Source organism: Sabethes cyaneus, chromosome 3 (assembly GCF_943734655.1).
Source record: "Sabethes cyaneus chromosome 3, idSabCyanKW18_F2, whole genome shotgun sequence".
Classification (NCBI taxonomy): domain Eukaryota; kingdom Metazoa; phylum Arthropoda; class Insecta; order Diptera; family Culicidae; genus Sabethes; species Sabethes cyaneus.
The window spans coordinates 100,908,474-100,924,901 of NC_071355.1; the positions used below are offsets into that span (position 1 = coordinate 100,908,474).

A 16,428-nucleotide genomic window follows, 5' to 3' on the forward strand; every position below is an offset into this window, starting at 1 on the left:
TGTTAGACTGCCAGTTCGTCTGTTGGCGCGGTACCGGAAGCTATTAGATACAAACAAGCTGTAAAAGCTACCAACTAATAGAGCGCACGTGACGATTGTTCCTCGCTGGCCTGGCGGCAATCGGAGGATCGGAGAGATTTCAAGATGGAAAATCAGTTGATAATTTCTTTATTTGTTTGAGCCACGTGTGTGTTACGGATTCAAAGGGATATTTACTGATGAACCCTAAGTGGCAGGTGGCACGTGCAATCATGTGAAAATCTGTGTTAGAATAACGTCAGTGAAAATTACCATAATCTAGTCATTGTTTATCGTAAGTTAGTTTTAAGAAATATAGTGAATCGCGTCAAAATGTTTTCGATGGATACATTCGATTTCGAGGCTGTCATGAGTCGACACCTGTTCGATGGCCCATCCTTACATCATCACCAGCATCAACATCACTTACAGACGGCAAATGTGGATTCTACGACCTCAAACAGCTCGGATTATTTTCTCGGTGACGATGAAAACACGACCGACAGCGATTCGTTTTGTGGTTTCAACAGTGATCAGGAAAATAATGATGGCATGAAAGAGTAAGTTTCTAAATTAGTTAAAGTACAAAGCAGCACATCTGACAATTCTCTACTGTTATCTCTATAGAGATAGTTATTGTATAATGAATAATGTGTATCATAAATATAATACAATAATTATTCTACCAAACTGTTTGGCGACTATGGCAAAATCGTTATTACTTCACATTATAACTGACACAAGTGTCAACTTTAGCCGACGGCGTTTTCGTGATCAAGAGTTTTCCGAATCACGTTTACTTTTATACTTTCATTTCTATGAGTGAGTGGTAAAAGGGTAAATGATGGAAAATAAACAGGAATAAGAAACCATTATTCTAATAATGCTTTTAAATATCAGTACATGTCCTGTTCTCTAATAATCGACTGCGAAGTCTGTCGATAAAGAAGGGTAATGTCCAAAGACGGTTATAGCCAAGACTTTGCTTTCTACTTTTGTTATACTATAACAGAGGTTTAGAAATTTAGAAATTGGTCGAAAAACACGAAGTTGATCCGAGGCAGGCCCGCAGATAAGGTTCGATGAATTGAGCAATGTCTCTGCGTGTGTGTGTATGTGTGTGTGTGTGTGTGTGTGTGTGTGTGTGTGTGTGTGTGTGTGTGTGTGTGTGTGTGTGTGTGTGTGTGTGTGTGTGTGTGTGTGTGTGTGTGTGTGTGTGTGTGTGTGTGTGTGTGTGTGTGTGTGTGTGTGTGTGTGTGTGTGTGTGTGTGTGTGTGTGTGTGTGTGTGTGTGTGTGTGTGTGTGTGTGTGTGTGTGTGTGTGTGTGTGTGTGTGTGTGTGTGTGTGTGTGTGTGTGTGTGTGTGTGTGTGTGTGTGTGTGTGTGTGTGTGTGTGTGTGTGTGTGTGTGTGTGTGTGTGTGTGTGTGTGTGTGTGTGTGTGTGTGTGTGTGTGTGTGTGTGTGTGTGTGTGTGTGTGTGTGTGTGTGTGTGTGTGTGTGTGTGTGTGTGTGTGTGTGTGTGTGTGTGTGTGTGTGTGTGTGTGTGTGTGTGTGTGTGTGTGTGTGTGTGTGTGTAACTCTAACCCACTAAAAACCTCAAGGGCGTCTGACCTCAACCCCCCCGGAACTACCGTTAAGTATTACTTTGGGGGGAGGCTGTGTTTGTACACTGCACCGTACATGCCCCGATCCGGAGATGGCGACCGTCATAACGTCCAGTCCTTTACAGCCACCCTCTCAGGGCTCTGCCATCCTTGATGCTACTACATGCTCCTTCACCGTCCACTTTCCTTGCACCTGTCGAGACGTGTACTGATCCAGAGATGGCGACCGTCATGAATTCCATCTCCTCACGGCCACTCTCGCAGGGTTTCTTGTTGGGCTGAGCACTGCTCCGTTGAGTTGACCGCTGCACTTCCACTTCACCTGTCGAGACGCGAACCGTTCCAAGGATAGCGACCAACATGACAAGTATCCACTCACGGCCGCCCTCGTTGTGTTTCTGTCCAGGCTTGGTTTGCACCGTCGCACTCGTCACTCCACCGATGCGTCTGTCGAGACAATGCTAATCGGGATGGGTAGTTCGCACTGTCGTTGCAGTTGCAACATAATCTGTACACTGTGTCTGTACACTGCTCCGTACACCTGTCGAGACGTGAATTGATGCTGGGATGGCGACCAACTTAACGTCCATCCCTTCACGGCCACCCTCGCAGGATTTCTTTCTGTGAGTGTTGTTATTTTGTCAACTTTCACTCTGCTATCGTCGACTCGAGTAGGCCCCGGCGGTGGAGCTACCCTACTCCGGCGAGAAGTTCCCCGGCGGAGAAACATTCCCCGAGACCTATTACACGAGACTCTATTTAAGGACTTAATTGTTGATCCTCGCGCCATTTTTGCTGTAGCACCGACATGATTTATGTGATGGTTCGACTGATTACATTCCGCGTGTGTATGTCACGTCACGACACATTTTTTGGACTACATTATCTGGGGTGGAGTCCTCACCGCTGGTGGCAAACATTGCGCCTCGCATTCCCACGAATCGCGGGCACCAAACACTACGTGCTCCGTCGTACATCGCGTTCCATAGCGTCGGGCCAAGGATGGAGCCCTCAGGAACGCCCACCGTCGTTGTAATCCTCCTCACCCTCTTTTTGTCTCATATATCAGTGTACGATTATGAAAGTAACTTTTCAAAATCCTGCAGAGATACACAGGAACCGTCATGCTAAGCAGCGAACGGTCGATTGCTTCCCAGCTGGCGCTATTGAAAGCATTCCTCACGTCTAAGGTGACCACTGCACAGTAGCGATTTGCTCTTCTTCGTTGTTTTTGGGCGTTTTCCGCATCATCCACTACCATTCGTATGACATCTATTGCCTTTCCGGAAGCCGAACTGCTCGTTTGACAGGCCGTTCGCACTCTCCGTGTACTTGGCGAGTCTATTCAGGGTTACTCTCTTTAGTAGCTTGCCAACCGTATCCAATAGGCATATAGACCTAGACGCTGAGGGATCTCCGGGGGGTTTTCCGGCTTCGGCAGCAACACCAGTTTCTGACGCTTCCAGGTATCGGGGAAGTTACCATCGTCAATGAATTTCTGCAGTGTGGTCCTAAACATGTCTGGATTCTCCATGATCGCTACTTTCAAAACCAGGTTCGGAATTCTGTCTGATCCTGGGGCCTGCTTTCCCTTCATGGCCTTCGTCAGCTTTATTCACTCCTCGTTGGTGACTCGAGCTTCTTCTACGTGCTCCGCCATACGGTGGGCTTGGCCAGGATGTTGCTGCATGTTGCGGAAACAACCCGTCGATAATGACTTTCATCTTCTCCGGACACCTTTCGGGTGGTACGGATGGACCTTTAAGTTTTGGCATGGCAACTCTGTAAGCATTTCCCCAAGGTTTCGCGTTGGCGCTAGGACAAAGTTCCACAACCCTTCTGTACTTAGGTTCCAAGAAATGCTTTGAAACCTGAGCTCGTCAACAAATACATCCTTGTTAAAGCACGCCGTTTTCCACCTCCGCTCGTTTTTTTGTCCCGCATATGATTCTATCCACCTGAAATCCGAACACAGCACTGTGTACCATCCTTCGTAGATTAAATCAGTTTAATGAGCTTCCTAGTGCAACTTTTCTTGTCCATGGTTTTCCATAACTCTTTTTGGTCGATGGTATCATATGCGGCTTTAAAGTCAACGAACAAATTCACGGCCCTTTTGGAGAATCTGCTGCAGTGTAAATATTTGATTCGTTATGAATATTTATTTATTTCGTCAAGCAATGTTACTTAGTGTTATACAATGATTTTAGTGTTATACAATAATTGCTTACATTGAATAAAAATTGAGTTATGTTAAGTGTTGATTTTATATATGTTAACATCCCCAAGCAACACAGCTTGTTATAGAACAATAGTTAACATCCCCAAGCAACACAGCTTGTTATAGAACAATATAACATTACATATATCGTAACTTCTCTCTTACCAGAAAAGCGCAAGAAATTGAAGTCTACTGAAACAACAATCGGAAAGAAGTTTGTATCAGGTTATTTCATACCAATTTAAAACGTTATTATAGCGTAGGCTACAACTTGTTCTTCCAGTAGTTTAAATTTAGTAATAGTGACATAATAAACACTTCGTGTTGACATGTTGACAAAAACAAACATTATTCTTTTGATATGAGCTGTCAAATAAATTCATGTCATCACAAAACATCTCAAAACCTTAATAATAACGCCATATGTTTTCAAAGTACGTTTATAATACTCTTGAACAACTACTTTCCATGAATATTATTTTCTAACTTGTTTTGTGTGTTACTTGGGTCCTTAGGTGTCCGGACTTCTCCCTATAGTTTTGCAGTTTTTCTCATTGAAGTAATAATCAACCACGTTCCTCATATCTGCATAAAGTCCAGAAAATTGAAACTAAACTAAACTCGCTTAAACCATACCACACCCATTCGAAATTTTCCACGGTGGTCTGTCTGTCTGTCTGTCTGTCTGTCTGTCTGTCTGTCTGTCTGTCTGTCTGTCTGTCTGTCTGTCTGTCTGTCTGTCTGTCTGTCTGTCTGTCTGTCTGTCTGTCTGTCTGTCTGTCTGTCTGTCTGTCTGTCTGTCTGTCTGTCTGTCTGTCTGTCTGTCTGTCTGTCTGTCTGTCTGTCTGTCTGTCTGTCTGTCTGTCTGTCTGTCTGTCTGTCTGTCTGTCTGTCTGTCTGTCTGTCTGTCTGTCTGTCTGTCTGTCTGTCTGTCTGTCTGTCTGTCTGTCTGTCTGTCTGTCTGTCTGTCTGTCTGTCTGTCTGTCTGTCTGTCTGTCTGTCTGTCTGTCTGTCTGTCTGTCTGTCTGTCTGTCTGTCTGTCTGTCTGTCTGTCTGTCTGTCTGTCTGTCTGTCTGTCTGTCTGTCTGTCTGTCTGTCTGTCTGTCTGTCTGTCTGTCTGTCTGTCTGTCTGTCTGTCTGTCTGTCTGTCTGTCTGTCTGTCTGTCTGTCTGTCTGTCTGTCTGTCTGTCTGTCTGTCTGTCTGTCTGTCTGTCTGTCTGTCTGTCTGTCTGTCTGTCTGTCTGTCTGTCTGTCTGTCTGTCTGTCTGTCTGTCTGTCTGTCTGTCTGTCTGTCTGTCTGTCTGTCTGTCTGTCTGTCTGTCTGTCTGTCTGTCTGTCTGTCTGTCTGTCTGTCTGTCTGTCTGTCTGTCTGTCTGTCTGTCTGTCTGTCTGTCTGTCTGTCTGTCTGTCTGTCTGTCTGTCTGTCTGTCTGTCTGTCTGTCTGTCTGTCTGTCTGTCTGTCTGTCTGTCTGTCTGTCTGTCTGTCTGTCTGTCTGTCTGTCTGTCTGTCTGTCTGTCTGTCTGTCTGTCTGTCTGTCTGTCTGTCTGTCTGTCTGTCTGTCTGTCTGTCTGTCTGTCTGTCTGTCTGTCTGTCTGTCTGTCTGTCTGTCTGTCTGTCTGTCTGTCTGTCTGTCTGTCTGTCTGTCTGTCTGTCTGTCTGTCTGTCTGTCTGTCTGTCTGTCTGTCTGTCTGTCTGTCTGTCTGTCTGTCTGTCTGTCTGTCTGTCTGTCTGTCTGTCTGTCTGTCTGTCTGTCTGTCTGTCTGTCTGTCTGTCTGTCTGTCTGTCTGTCTGTCTGTCTGTCTGTCTGTCTGTCTGTCTGTCTGTCTGTCTGTCTGTCTGTCTGTCTGTCTGTCTGTCTGTCTGTCTGTCTGTCTGTCTGTCTGTCTGTCTGTCTGTCTGTCTGTCTGTCTGTCTGTCTGTCTGTCTGTCTGTCTGTCTGTCTGTCTGTCTGTCTGTCTGTCTGTCTGTCTGTCTGTCTGTCTGTCTGTCTGTCTGTCTGTCTGTCTGTCTGTCTGTCTGTCTGTCTGTCTGTCTGTCTGTCTGTCTGTCTGTCTGTCTGTCTGTCTGTCTGTCTGTCTGTCTGTCTGTCTGTCTGTCTGTCTGTCTGTCTGTCTGTCTGTCTGTCTGTCTGTCTGTCTGTCTGTCTGTCTGTCTGTCTGTCTGTCTGTCTGTCTGTCTGTCTGTCTGTCTGTCTGTCTGTCTGTCTGTCTGTCTGTCTGTCTGTCTGTCTGTCTGTCTGTCTGTCTGTCTGTCTGTCTGTCTGTCTGTCTGTCTGTCTGTCTGTCTGTCTGTCTGTCTGTCTGTCTGTCTGTCTGTCTGTCTGTCTGTCTGTCTGTCTGTCTGTCTGTCTGTCTGTCTGTCTGTCTGTCTGTCTGTCTGTCTGTCTGTCTGTCTGTCTGTCTGTCTGTCTGTCTGTCTGTCTGTCTGTCTGTCTGTCTGTCTGTCTGTCTGTCTGTCTGTCTGTCTGTCTGTCTGTCTGTCTGTCTGTCTGTCTGTCTGTCTGTCTGTCTGTCTGTCTGTCTGTCTGTCTGTCTGTCTGTCTGTCTGTCTGTCTGTCTGTCTGTCTGTCTGTCTGTCTGTCTGTCTGTCTGTCTGTCTGTCTGTCTGTCTGTCTGTCTGTCTGTCTGTCTGTCTGTCTGTCTGTCTGTCTGTCTGTCTGTCTGTCTGTCTGTCTGTCTGTCTGTCTGTCTGTCTGTCTGTCTGTCTGTCTGTCTGTCTGTCTGTCTGTCTGTCTGTCTGTCTGTCTGTCTGTCTGTCTGTCTGTCTGTCTGTCTGTCTGTCTGTCTGTCTGTCTGTCTGTCTGTCTGTCTGTCTGTCTGTCTGTCTGTCTGTCTGTCTGTCTGTCTGTCTGTCTGTCTGTCTGTCTGTCTGTCTGTCTGTCTGTCTGTCTGTCTGTCTGTCTGTCTGTCTGTCTGTCTGTCTGTCTGTCTGTCTGTCTGTCTGTCTGTCTGTCTGTCTGTCTGTCTGTCTGTCTGTCTGTCTGTCTGTCTGTCTGTCTGTCTGTCTGTCTGTCTGTCTGTCTGTCTGTCTGTCTGTCTGTCTGTCTGTCTGTCTGTCTGTCTGTCTGTCTGTCTGTCTGTCTGTCTGTCTGTCTGTCTGTCTGTCTGTCTGTCTGTCTGTCTGTCTGTCTGTCTGTCTGTCTGTCTGTCTGTCTGTCTGTCTGTCTGTCTGTCTGTCTGTCTGTCTGTCTGTCTGTCTGTCTGTCTGTCTGTCTGTCTGTCTGTCTGTCTGTCTGTCTGTCTGTCTGTCTGTCTGTCTGTCTGTCTGTCTGTCTGTCTGTCTGTCTGTCTGTCTGTCTGTCTGTCTGTCTGTCTGTCTGTCTGTCTGTCTGTCTGTCTGTCTGTCTGTCTGTCTGTCTGTCTGTCTGTCTGTCTGTCTGTCTGTCTGTCTGTCTGTCTGTCTGTCTGTCTGTCTGTCTGTCTGTCTGTCTGTCTGTCTGTCTGTCTGTCTGTCTGTCTGTCTGTCTGTCTGTCTGTCTGTCTGTCTGTCTGTCTGTCTGTCTGTCTGTCTGTCTGTCTGTCTGTCTGTCTGTCTGTCTGTCTGTCTGTCTGTCTGTCTGTCTGTCTGTCTGTCTGTCTGTCTGTCTGTCTGTCTGTCTGTCTGTCTGTCTGTCTGTCTGTCTGTCTGTCTGTCTGTCTGTCTGTCTGTCTGTCTGTCTGTCTGTCTGTCTGTCTGTCTGTCTGTCTGTCTGTCTGTCTGTCTGTCTGTCTGTCTGTCTGTCTGTCTGTCTGTCTGTCTGTCTGTCTGTCTGTCTGTCTGTCTGTCTGTCTGTCTGTCTGTCTGTCTGTCTGTCTGTCTGTCTGTCTGTCTGTCTGTCTGTCTGTCTGTCTGTCTGTCTGTCTGTCTGTCTGTCTGTCTGTCTGTCTGTCTGTCTGTCTGTCTGTCTGTCTGTCTGTCTGTCTGTCTGTCTGTCTGTCTGTCTGTCTGTCTGTCTGTCTGTCTGTCTGTCTGTCTGTCTGTCTGTCTGTCTGTCTGTCTGTCTGTCTGTCTGTCTGTCTGTCTGTCTGTCTGTCTGTCTGTCTGTCTGTCTGTCTGTCTGTCTGTCTGTCTGTCTGTCTGTCTGTCTGTCTGTCTGTCTGTCTGTCTGTCTGTCTGTCTGTCTGTCTGTCTGTCTGTCTGTCTGTCTGTCTGTCTGTCTGTCTGTCTGTCTGTCTGTCTGTCTGTCTGTCTGTCTGTCTGTCTGTCTGTCTGTCTGTCTGTCTGTCTGTCTGTCTGTCTGTCTGTCTGTCTGTCTGTCTGTCTGTCTGTCTGTCTGTCTGTCTGTCTGTCTGTCTGTCTGTCTGTCTGTCTGTCTGTCTGTCTGTCTGTCTGTCTGTCTGTCTGTCTGTCTGTCTGTCTGTCTGTCTGTCTGTCTGTCTGTCTGTCTGTCTGTCTGTCTGTCTGTCTGTCTGTCTGTCTGTCTGTCTGTCTGTCTGTCTGTCTGTCTGTCTGTCTGTCTGTCTGTCTGTCTGTCTGTCTGTCTGTCTGTCTGTCTGTCTGTCTGTCTGTCTGTCTGTCTGTCTGTCTGTCTGTCTGTCTGTCTGTCTGTCTGTCTGTCTGTCTGTCTGTCTGTCTGTCTGTCTGTCTGTCTGTCTGTCTGTCTGTCTGTCTGTCTGTCTGTCTGTCTGTCTGTCTGTCTGTCTGTCTGTCTGTCTGTCTGTCTGTCTGTCTGTCTGTCTGTCTGTCTGTCTGTCTGTCTGTCTGTCTGTCTGTCTGTCTGTCTGTCTGTCTGTCTGTCTGTCTGTCTGTCTGTCTGTCTGTCTGTCTGTCTGTCTGTCTGTGTTAGATGATTCAGGGCAAGACGGACACAGGCCGCGAGTGTTGCCGACGACCTGCCGTCGAAAGCGACGGTCACTGCGGGGAAGGGACGGGGGTAGAGCCCTCCATAGAGATCACCTCTATCTAGGTTTATTTATTTTCCTAGATCTACTGACCTCTATTACTTTCCTTCAGTTGGGTCACCCCTGCGAAATGGTACTTTCTACGAAAAGATTTTCCGTGAAATGGTACATCCCGTGTAAGGTTTTTCGCGAAATGGTATTCTGCGAAACTCTATATTCCGCGTTATGGTCAACCGAGATTTGATATTCCGCAAAATGCTATTCGGCGAACTGGTGTGTAATGATGGTGAATATTGAAATGCTATCCGCTTTATTTTATCAGGCTAAGCAATGGGGCGAGTTGTTTTCTACTTTACTGTTAGGAAAATTTGTATAGTAAAACACCCATGAACTCCTCAGAAACTTGCAAAACTCGAGATTGTGATAAAGGTCATCCGAGATTCAGGATTTATGTACAACATAGTTTAATTTGTGGCAATACGAAGTTTGTCGGGTCAGCCAGTAAGCAAATAAAATCGCTTTTTAAATTTTCTTTGTTGTCTATTATCAGAAAACTATTTTCCTAAACATTCAAGAACTTCAAAGCATCATTATTAATTGCTAAATAAAAGAAAACTTTTAAACACTATTCATTTTATTCACGACAGATACGTATTTCGCCTACGACTTGCAGACTTAATCAATATCTGTTTTCAAACTAATAAGATTTGAAGTATTTATTGAATTTTCTACAACCGTGGAAAATTTTGTGAATGTTTTAAATATTTAAATTTTACTACTACTTTTCCTTTCTTTTGTACTACAAAAGTTCAATTAATGGATAAAGTAGTCAAATCCCAAAAAAAAAATATTCTTTTCGTTAATAAGTCTACTAACTATGCTCACATACAAAATTTTTAGAAATTCTAAGGCCTTCCGTTCCGGTTCATTTTGCATGCTAATTTTGAAAGTTATCCATAAATCTAAAGATGATGAAGCCTAATTTCGATTGAGCGGAGAAAATCTAATATATTTTAACCATTTCGTACCATTTGTCATTTGAAAAACCAATCGTGATGGTTTACTAATCGCCGAAACAAGTAATTAAATCTGTAAACGAGTGATCTGCTAAGCGATTTAGTGTTTTAGATTTTTAGGATAAATTTGGATGTTCAATTAAAATAATAATAAACTCAATTTCTAGCAGTAAAATATTTTTTACTAACAATTCGTTGCACTGCACCCTTGTGACCTTTCGATGCAATTATATTTTACAATATTTTATCTATTTGGACAGAATTTATTCGAATCGATCATCCAAGTATCGACGTCCCAAATGTGCCTCCCAGCAAGCACAGCAACGACAGGCAGCCAATCTTCGCGAGCGACGCCGGATGCAAAGCATAAACGAAGCCTTCGAGGGTCTTAGAACACACATTCCAACCCTACCATACGAGAAGCGGCTTAGCAAGGTGGACACACTAAAACTCGCCATCAGCTACATATCCTTTCTAGGGGAAATGCTCCGCAAAGACAAAAACGGCAACGAACCGGGCGTTAATGGAATGAAGCGAGCGACTGTGAAGGAGCCACCAAAAAAGTTTATTGTACGCGGTAGGTACTTTCAGGACTAATTTTTACATGTGCAAGCATTTTGTAGTAGGAAAATGGTATGACAAGGGGATATATATCAATTTTACGATTTTGTTGTTTACGGACTGGGTATGAAGCGCGTCAAATTGAGAACCATAACGAACGAGTTATCACGATACCTTTATGTTGCAGCTTGGTGGGTAAGGGACCAATATCAGGTCTACTTATAAATTTCGATGCATAACTAGAGTAATGCATAATGGCAAACTCATATCTACTATGCAGTTTTAATACACCTTGAGTGTTTTAGAAATCACTACAGCTCAGCGAGTGCGTACTGTACACTAACAGTAAATATACAATCATTTTATGTATTGACCCAAATAAGTTCCTGTACCCTATATATACAACGTGGTCTAATGCACACTTTGAGGTAGTCAGTTTGATCGCTTTCGTATTAATCTAGGGAAGCGCTCTGCAGCCATCTGGACCAACGAATAATTACAGATGAATAGAATGGCAAAATTAAGCGTAAACCGTAGCTAATGTAGTGAATCTATTTTCTACGTAGGATCTGAAGGTTTCAATGCATTTCACTTTCAAATGACAGGGTGTTTTTCGGTTGCCACAATATGGTTCGAATCAAATGCTACATTATCCTAAAGGTTATTGCCCAATTCAAATATTGCATTGTACCTACCTCAGTTGGGGTATAATTTTCTTAAAGAAGTACTGGTTTTTATGTTTTCATTTCTTTTTGCGTGCATTGTGTAATTGTCATATAAAGACAATGGAAGAAGAAAATTTTCCGTCGTGGTACATATATGAATTATTTCGGTAAGAAAAAATAGGTTTTTGTAATTTTTGATTTGCGACGGCAATTTAAAACAGTACCAACAGATATTTTGAGCATTGGTAAAAAAGGTATGGTCTTTTACAAAGTGTCTATCAAAAAATACTATTGACATTTCGTATATTATATGATAACTTCAATCTTCAAGGTATAAACCCACAAAATGGCGTCATAGAACTGTATATCATTCTTTTCAGGTTTTAGAAATTCTTTCGATTATTGCTTAATTCAAATAGGTGCGTAATTGATAAAGATTTTATCGACATATTGTCCCATAAAACTTAAATCAATCGGTTGTTTTCACACAATGCTCTGATGATAGGGTAAGGGAGGGTATTTTCAGCAGGTTTCTAAATTCAGCCTATTTGTCTCTTCTTTCGTCAATAAAAATACTTTGCCGACATGCAATTTTAATATGTTATTAACTATTTTCTCAAGACTGTAAGTAATCTACTATCTTTTATTCAAAGAACGTCAAAACCACCTGTTCTTCCACTAGAACTAGGCCATAGGCCGAAAAAATAGATGCAATCGCTTAATGGGCAGAAAATATCCTCCCGTGCCCTATATGGTCATTGTGATAATTTTATTTATTTGAATTTTGAAAGTCTTCACGTAGCTTTCAATGCTATACCTATCGTTTTGATTCAAAAACCGGACAACATCAAATGTCGTACACTTCAGCATGAAATGCTTATTATAATTGCTAATATGATAAAGTCATGTGCTTATTAGAGCACAAGACCTATTTTCAACCTATTAAATGGCAGCCTGAACAATATTCAAAGAAGGCGAACCAGACGCAGGCTGAAAACCTCTGAAACAAAGAATAAAAAAAAACAACATTCATAAATTATGTTGAAACTGTATTTATTCCTTACAAGTTTTTTATACCAATTCGGGTGCCAACATTTAATGAATCGAAAAATGAAACAAGCGGAGTGCATTTTGGTAACACACTTTTCAACTTCAAGTATAGGCTTGATACACGACTTAAATATACTTAAATATATATTTTAGTCGTGGGCTTGATAAATGATAAGCTTGCGGCGGCTATTTTAACTGTAGAGAATCAGCAGGCTTTGCAAAAACATTAAAAATTAGTATTTTTACTTAATTTGCTTGGTTATAGCGTTTGGCGTAAAAATTGTTGTTTTTCTGTTCGCATCATTTTATCAATTTTAATACAATTTCAGCCTCATATTTTTGGCTAAACTTATAATAAAGCCAGGAATTGGAATAATAGTTATCACGGTAGTTTTTCCAATAGACGAAGGAAAAAGTTAAAGATTAATTTGTTTATTATTTTATTTGATTATATCCATCCGACCTGTTTCGTCATTCTGACTGGTACCGGTATAAATGTCAATAACATAAAAATATATTTGTTCTTAATCTATATAAAGTAACATTAGGTATATAAGATGTTCTCTCTACTAATAACTACCAAAGTCATAACATTATTTCTGAAAGCAAATGTAATATGTTGCAGGAATTTTGAGGTAAAATTGCACGACCAGTCAAAGTGACTGGTTTGGTATATCTAGTATTAATGGATTGGATGGGGAAAAGCATAGTAGAGGCCATCCTCTTGGAGGTATAAAACCCCCACCATCTTTTACAATGTATCATACAGCTAATTACATCATTTAAGAGGTTATATACAGTGAGGAGGCTTAAAAAAGTGGATTTTTCTAGAATTTTTCCAGAGAAAACCATTTAACTGATTAGAGTGAAACTTTGTATACATCTTACAGCAACTTTTGGCTGTATATTAACATATTTTGATTATGAAAATTATTTAACTAGCAGCTATAGTTAATCTCCTGGAGCTCTTCTAAAATAAGGCGTCTTGCGGTGAGCACGATATCTTTGGACTGAATAAGGCCATTACAAATATTTAAAAAAGTTTTTGTCCCTCCAGTGTTGGGCCTCTGAAGAGGGGGTGGGGGGGTGGTTCATCCGAAAAAAACAAAGAGAATTTTTAATCGAGCAAAAAAAATATGGATTTTAGGCATTTTTACTAAAAGTTTAAACGTGAAAACCAAATCTATTCTTGCTTTTAATAAATACGTCGTTATTTTTCATGCAAAAATCTACGAACTAAAAGACAAAAACGACAGAAGATTTTTTTGGCCGAGTTTCGGAAATTCCATTTCTATTTCGTGCTAGAAGCGTTAACTCAACTCGTACACTAATTTTTGACGTTTTCAGGCTGTAGACCCCACAGACAATTGATTTTATAAAAAAATTTAACTCATATCCTACAAATTATTTTTTTGCCTCCCGATTTTTCAAGCCAATTTCCAAGGGGAGCGGTGACAAAAACTTTGAAAATGATTTGCAATGGCCTAATTGAAAATCGAAAACCAAAAAGGAATCGGTGATAAAATATATATCTATAGATTGATCGAAGGATTTAGCAATATAATCATTTTTGACGAAACATAAACATTGTTAAACATAAAAAATCAATTTTTGGCATAATACAAAAGAAGAACACTGATAATAAAGCATTTACAAGTTGCAGACGTTTTGGAAGTGGCAGAAAATGTCGCCCGTGACCAGAAAACTTATTCCCGCCATTTGTTGGTCGTTCACAACGGCGAAAAGTTCAACTTTTCCCTCGTTACCGGTGTTATTATGGTATTAACTGGGCAAGAAAATATAATAAACTCTTCAATCGTTGTGTGATCCTTAAAAGGACCGATTGTTTGATTATCAAAACTTGCAATTAACTGGCCCTAATGCACCTAACGTAATTTTCTTTTCGGTAAATTGAAGTACCGATAACCGCTAACCAGGCACGGCTTGTTGCAATGGACCAGCTGGACAGCCTCAGCAGCTATGCGATCGACGAAGCCGTTCGTGTATGGTCATGAGTCACGATGAAATACCAGTCCAGGTGGCCAACTGCAAGTGAAAGCAGTGACGTGGCATTTATTTATTTATTTATTTATTTTTTTTTGTATGGGCTTTCACTTTGACCACAACATTATTGATCTATTGTAATGTTGCCCGGGTGTATGCTGTATTCTGCACTGCATTTCTGTGCTTTATCGTTATTGAGTAAACGATAAGCTTATATATTTTTTTATGCGTGCTTATGTGTTGAGGGTTTTACCCATGCTTCGATGCATGTCCTACTATACCAAACCTGTTTCGCCTCGTTATAGTTAGCACTGGTGAGTCCTCCTGAGGTTCAAAACCATTACATCAATAGGTCCTCATACCAGTATACTAACCATAAGAAGCGTCTTCGGGATAATGTAGAATTCAGCAAGAAGGAAGCTAAAGTCACTTTGACATCGAATGGTCGTTTTGTTGTTGCGAGTAGCATATTTCCTGCCAATTCCAGAACTTCAGCATCCAGATATTCCATCATGGCAGCGAGACGAGTGCTCCAGCTCCAACACGCACAGAATACTTTCCTTTCCTCAGCAGTCGTTGAACACGACCAATTGACGACGATGTGCACCGTACGTAAGGCAAAGAATGTTTCAAATACAACCTTTATAATTATGCCACGGATGTGACTCGAAAGCTGCCTGTCCGATGTGTCGCAAGCTAGCTGCTTGCCCATGTGTCGCCAACGAAAGCCGCTGACCGACTGACGATGCGCAGTAAAAGGCATAGCAGCCAAAACCATATCGTTCACTGACAGATGAGTCGCTGGATTCTTCAGTTTGTTGGCGTCTCGCTTGGTGAATTTGGATGTCTTCGTTGCCTTATCCGGCAACGTTGAAGCAGCAACAGCTGAAGCTCAACAATTTTCGATCGGAATCTATGGGGCGTAAATTAAATACAATCATAAGGAAGCTTAACCCGTAGCTCATATCGTATATATTTCTGTCATCCGTGCTAGGGAAGCACTGACGTGGGAAGGCACAAAAATGAAAATAATTCAATTTTTCAATGACGCGCATTGAAAATCAATAGTTTTCTATATTTTCAGTATTTTCCAAATCGATTTTCCGATCAATTGGTGTAAATATCTTGGAAATCTATTGAAAATTGACTGAATTATAAGCCGAAGCGTGGAAAACGCATTTCCACTTTGATCTTGATGACGTCATTTCCAACAACCAATCACGATGCGAGAATTCTGATAAAACATAGTTTCATTATTTTCAATTTTTCAATAGTTCAACATCAATAATCCATACTTTTCTTCAATTGGGTCAATTCTTAGAAGATTTTCCAATCGATTGGTATAAGAATATTGGAAATCGATCGGGAAACCACAAAGCTATTAGCGTTCAAAACTAGACCACTTTTTGAGAAAGATTTTTTGGAGTTACCCCCTATACAAGCTACCTTCTTGAAAGACGTAATCCTACGTCAAAAAATTAAACAATAATAAATAGTTCAAAGAAACTAAACAGATGACACAGACCTAATTGGCAACCGCTAATGCAAAATTTTTATGAAAAAAATCTTATTTCGATAAAAGACAAGACAATTTCGATATAAGACAACTTTTTGAAATAAAAAATTATCTTATATCAAGGTATCCCTGTATATTTTTTCCATAAACAAGACACTTCATTTCGCATCTCAAACCAGTACCATTCTTTTCAGCATAAAGGAAAGATGAGGAGGAGCCTGGAAATGCTAGAGTTACAACATCGAATGGTCTGATTCTATAACTAGAACAGATTTTTTGCAAATTATGCTTCTTATATGGAAAAGTCACAAATTAGATGGAAAACTTATTATCACAGATTCGTATTAAAAAACCTAAATAAAATCTTTTTCTGTTATTTCAGCAAATTTTTACTTAATAAATACAGCAAAAATACTACTGGACTGTAATTTTTATATTTACTCTTTTTTTGGGTTAATGTACTCACTGAGTACTACTCAGGTACGCTCACTTACGCAAATTCAACTGCTGTGCCTCACAGAAGCAAAATCTGTAAAAGATATGTAAGAAGCATTTATAGAGCTGAATTTAATCAACAATTTTGTTGAAAAGAGTAGTGCATTATTTTTTTCATTTATAATAAAGACGGCCTTTAAGCCTTGTTTTATAAATAGAACGTTTGTATGAGCTAAGGATAAAGTTGCAATAATATTACCACGTAAATACAAAAGTAATTGAGTACTCAATTCAGAAAGATTGTAGATTGCATTCAGTTCTACAAATGTTTCATACATGACTTTTATCAAATTTGCTTCTATAAGGCAGTACAGTCAACTGAGCGCAGGGTGATGTATTTGAGAGCACCAAATTTGCTTTAAAATAATACTCTCCAAAGTTTCTCCATCGTGTATGATTTTCTTCCAAAACATGGAAGGGTTTACATTAATAAATACAATTCTGATGTAAAAATCAAT

At 41.3% G+C, this 16,428-nt stretch overlaps 1 protein-coding gene across 1 annotated transcript in view; it reads left to right on the top strand.

Annotated features, from left to right (window-relative positions):
• Positions 1 to 351: 351 nt before the first annotated feature.
• Positions 352 to 16,428, top strand: part of LOC128742822 (pancreas transcription factor 1 subunit alpha) — a 29,705-nt gene continuing 13,628 nt past the window's right edge. The window contains exons 1-2 of the mRNA XM_053839299.1: positions 352 to 578; positions 9,940 to 10,256. Coding sequence (XP_053695274.1) covers positions 352 to 578; positions 9,940 to 10,256 — 544 coding nt within the window. The remainder of the gene's footprint in view (positions 579 to 9,939; positions 10,257 to 16,428) is intronic.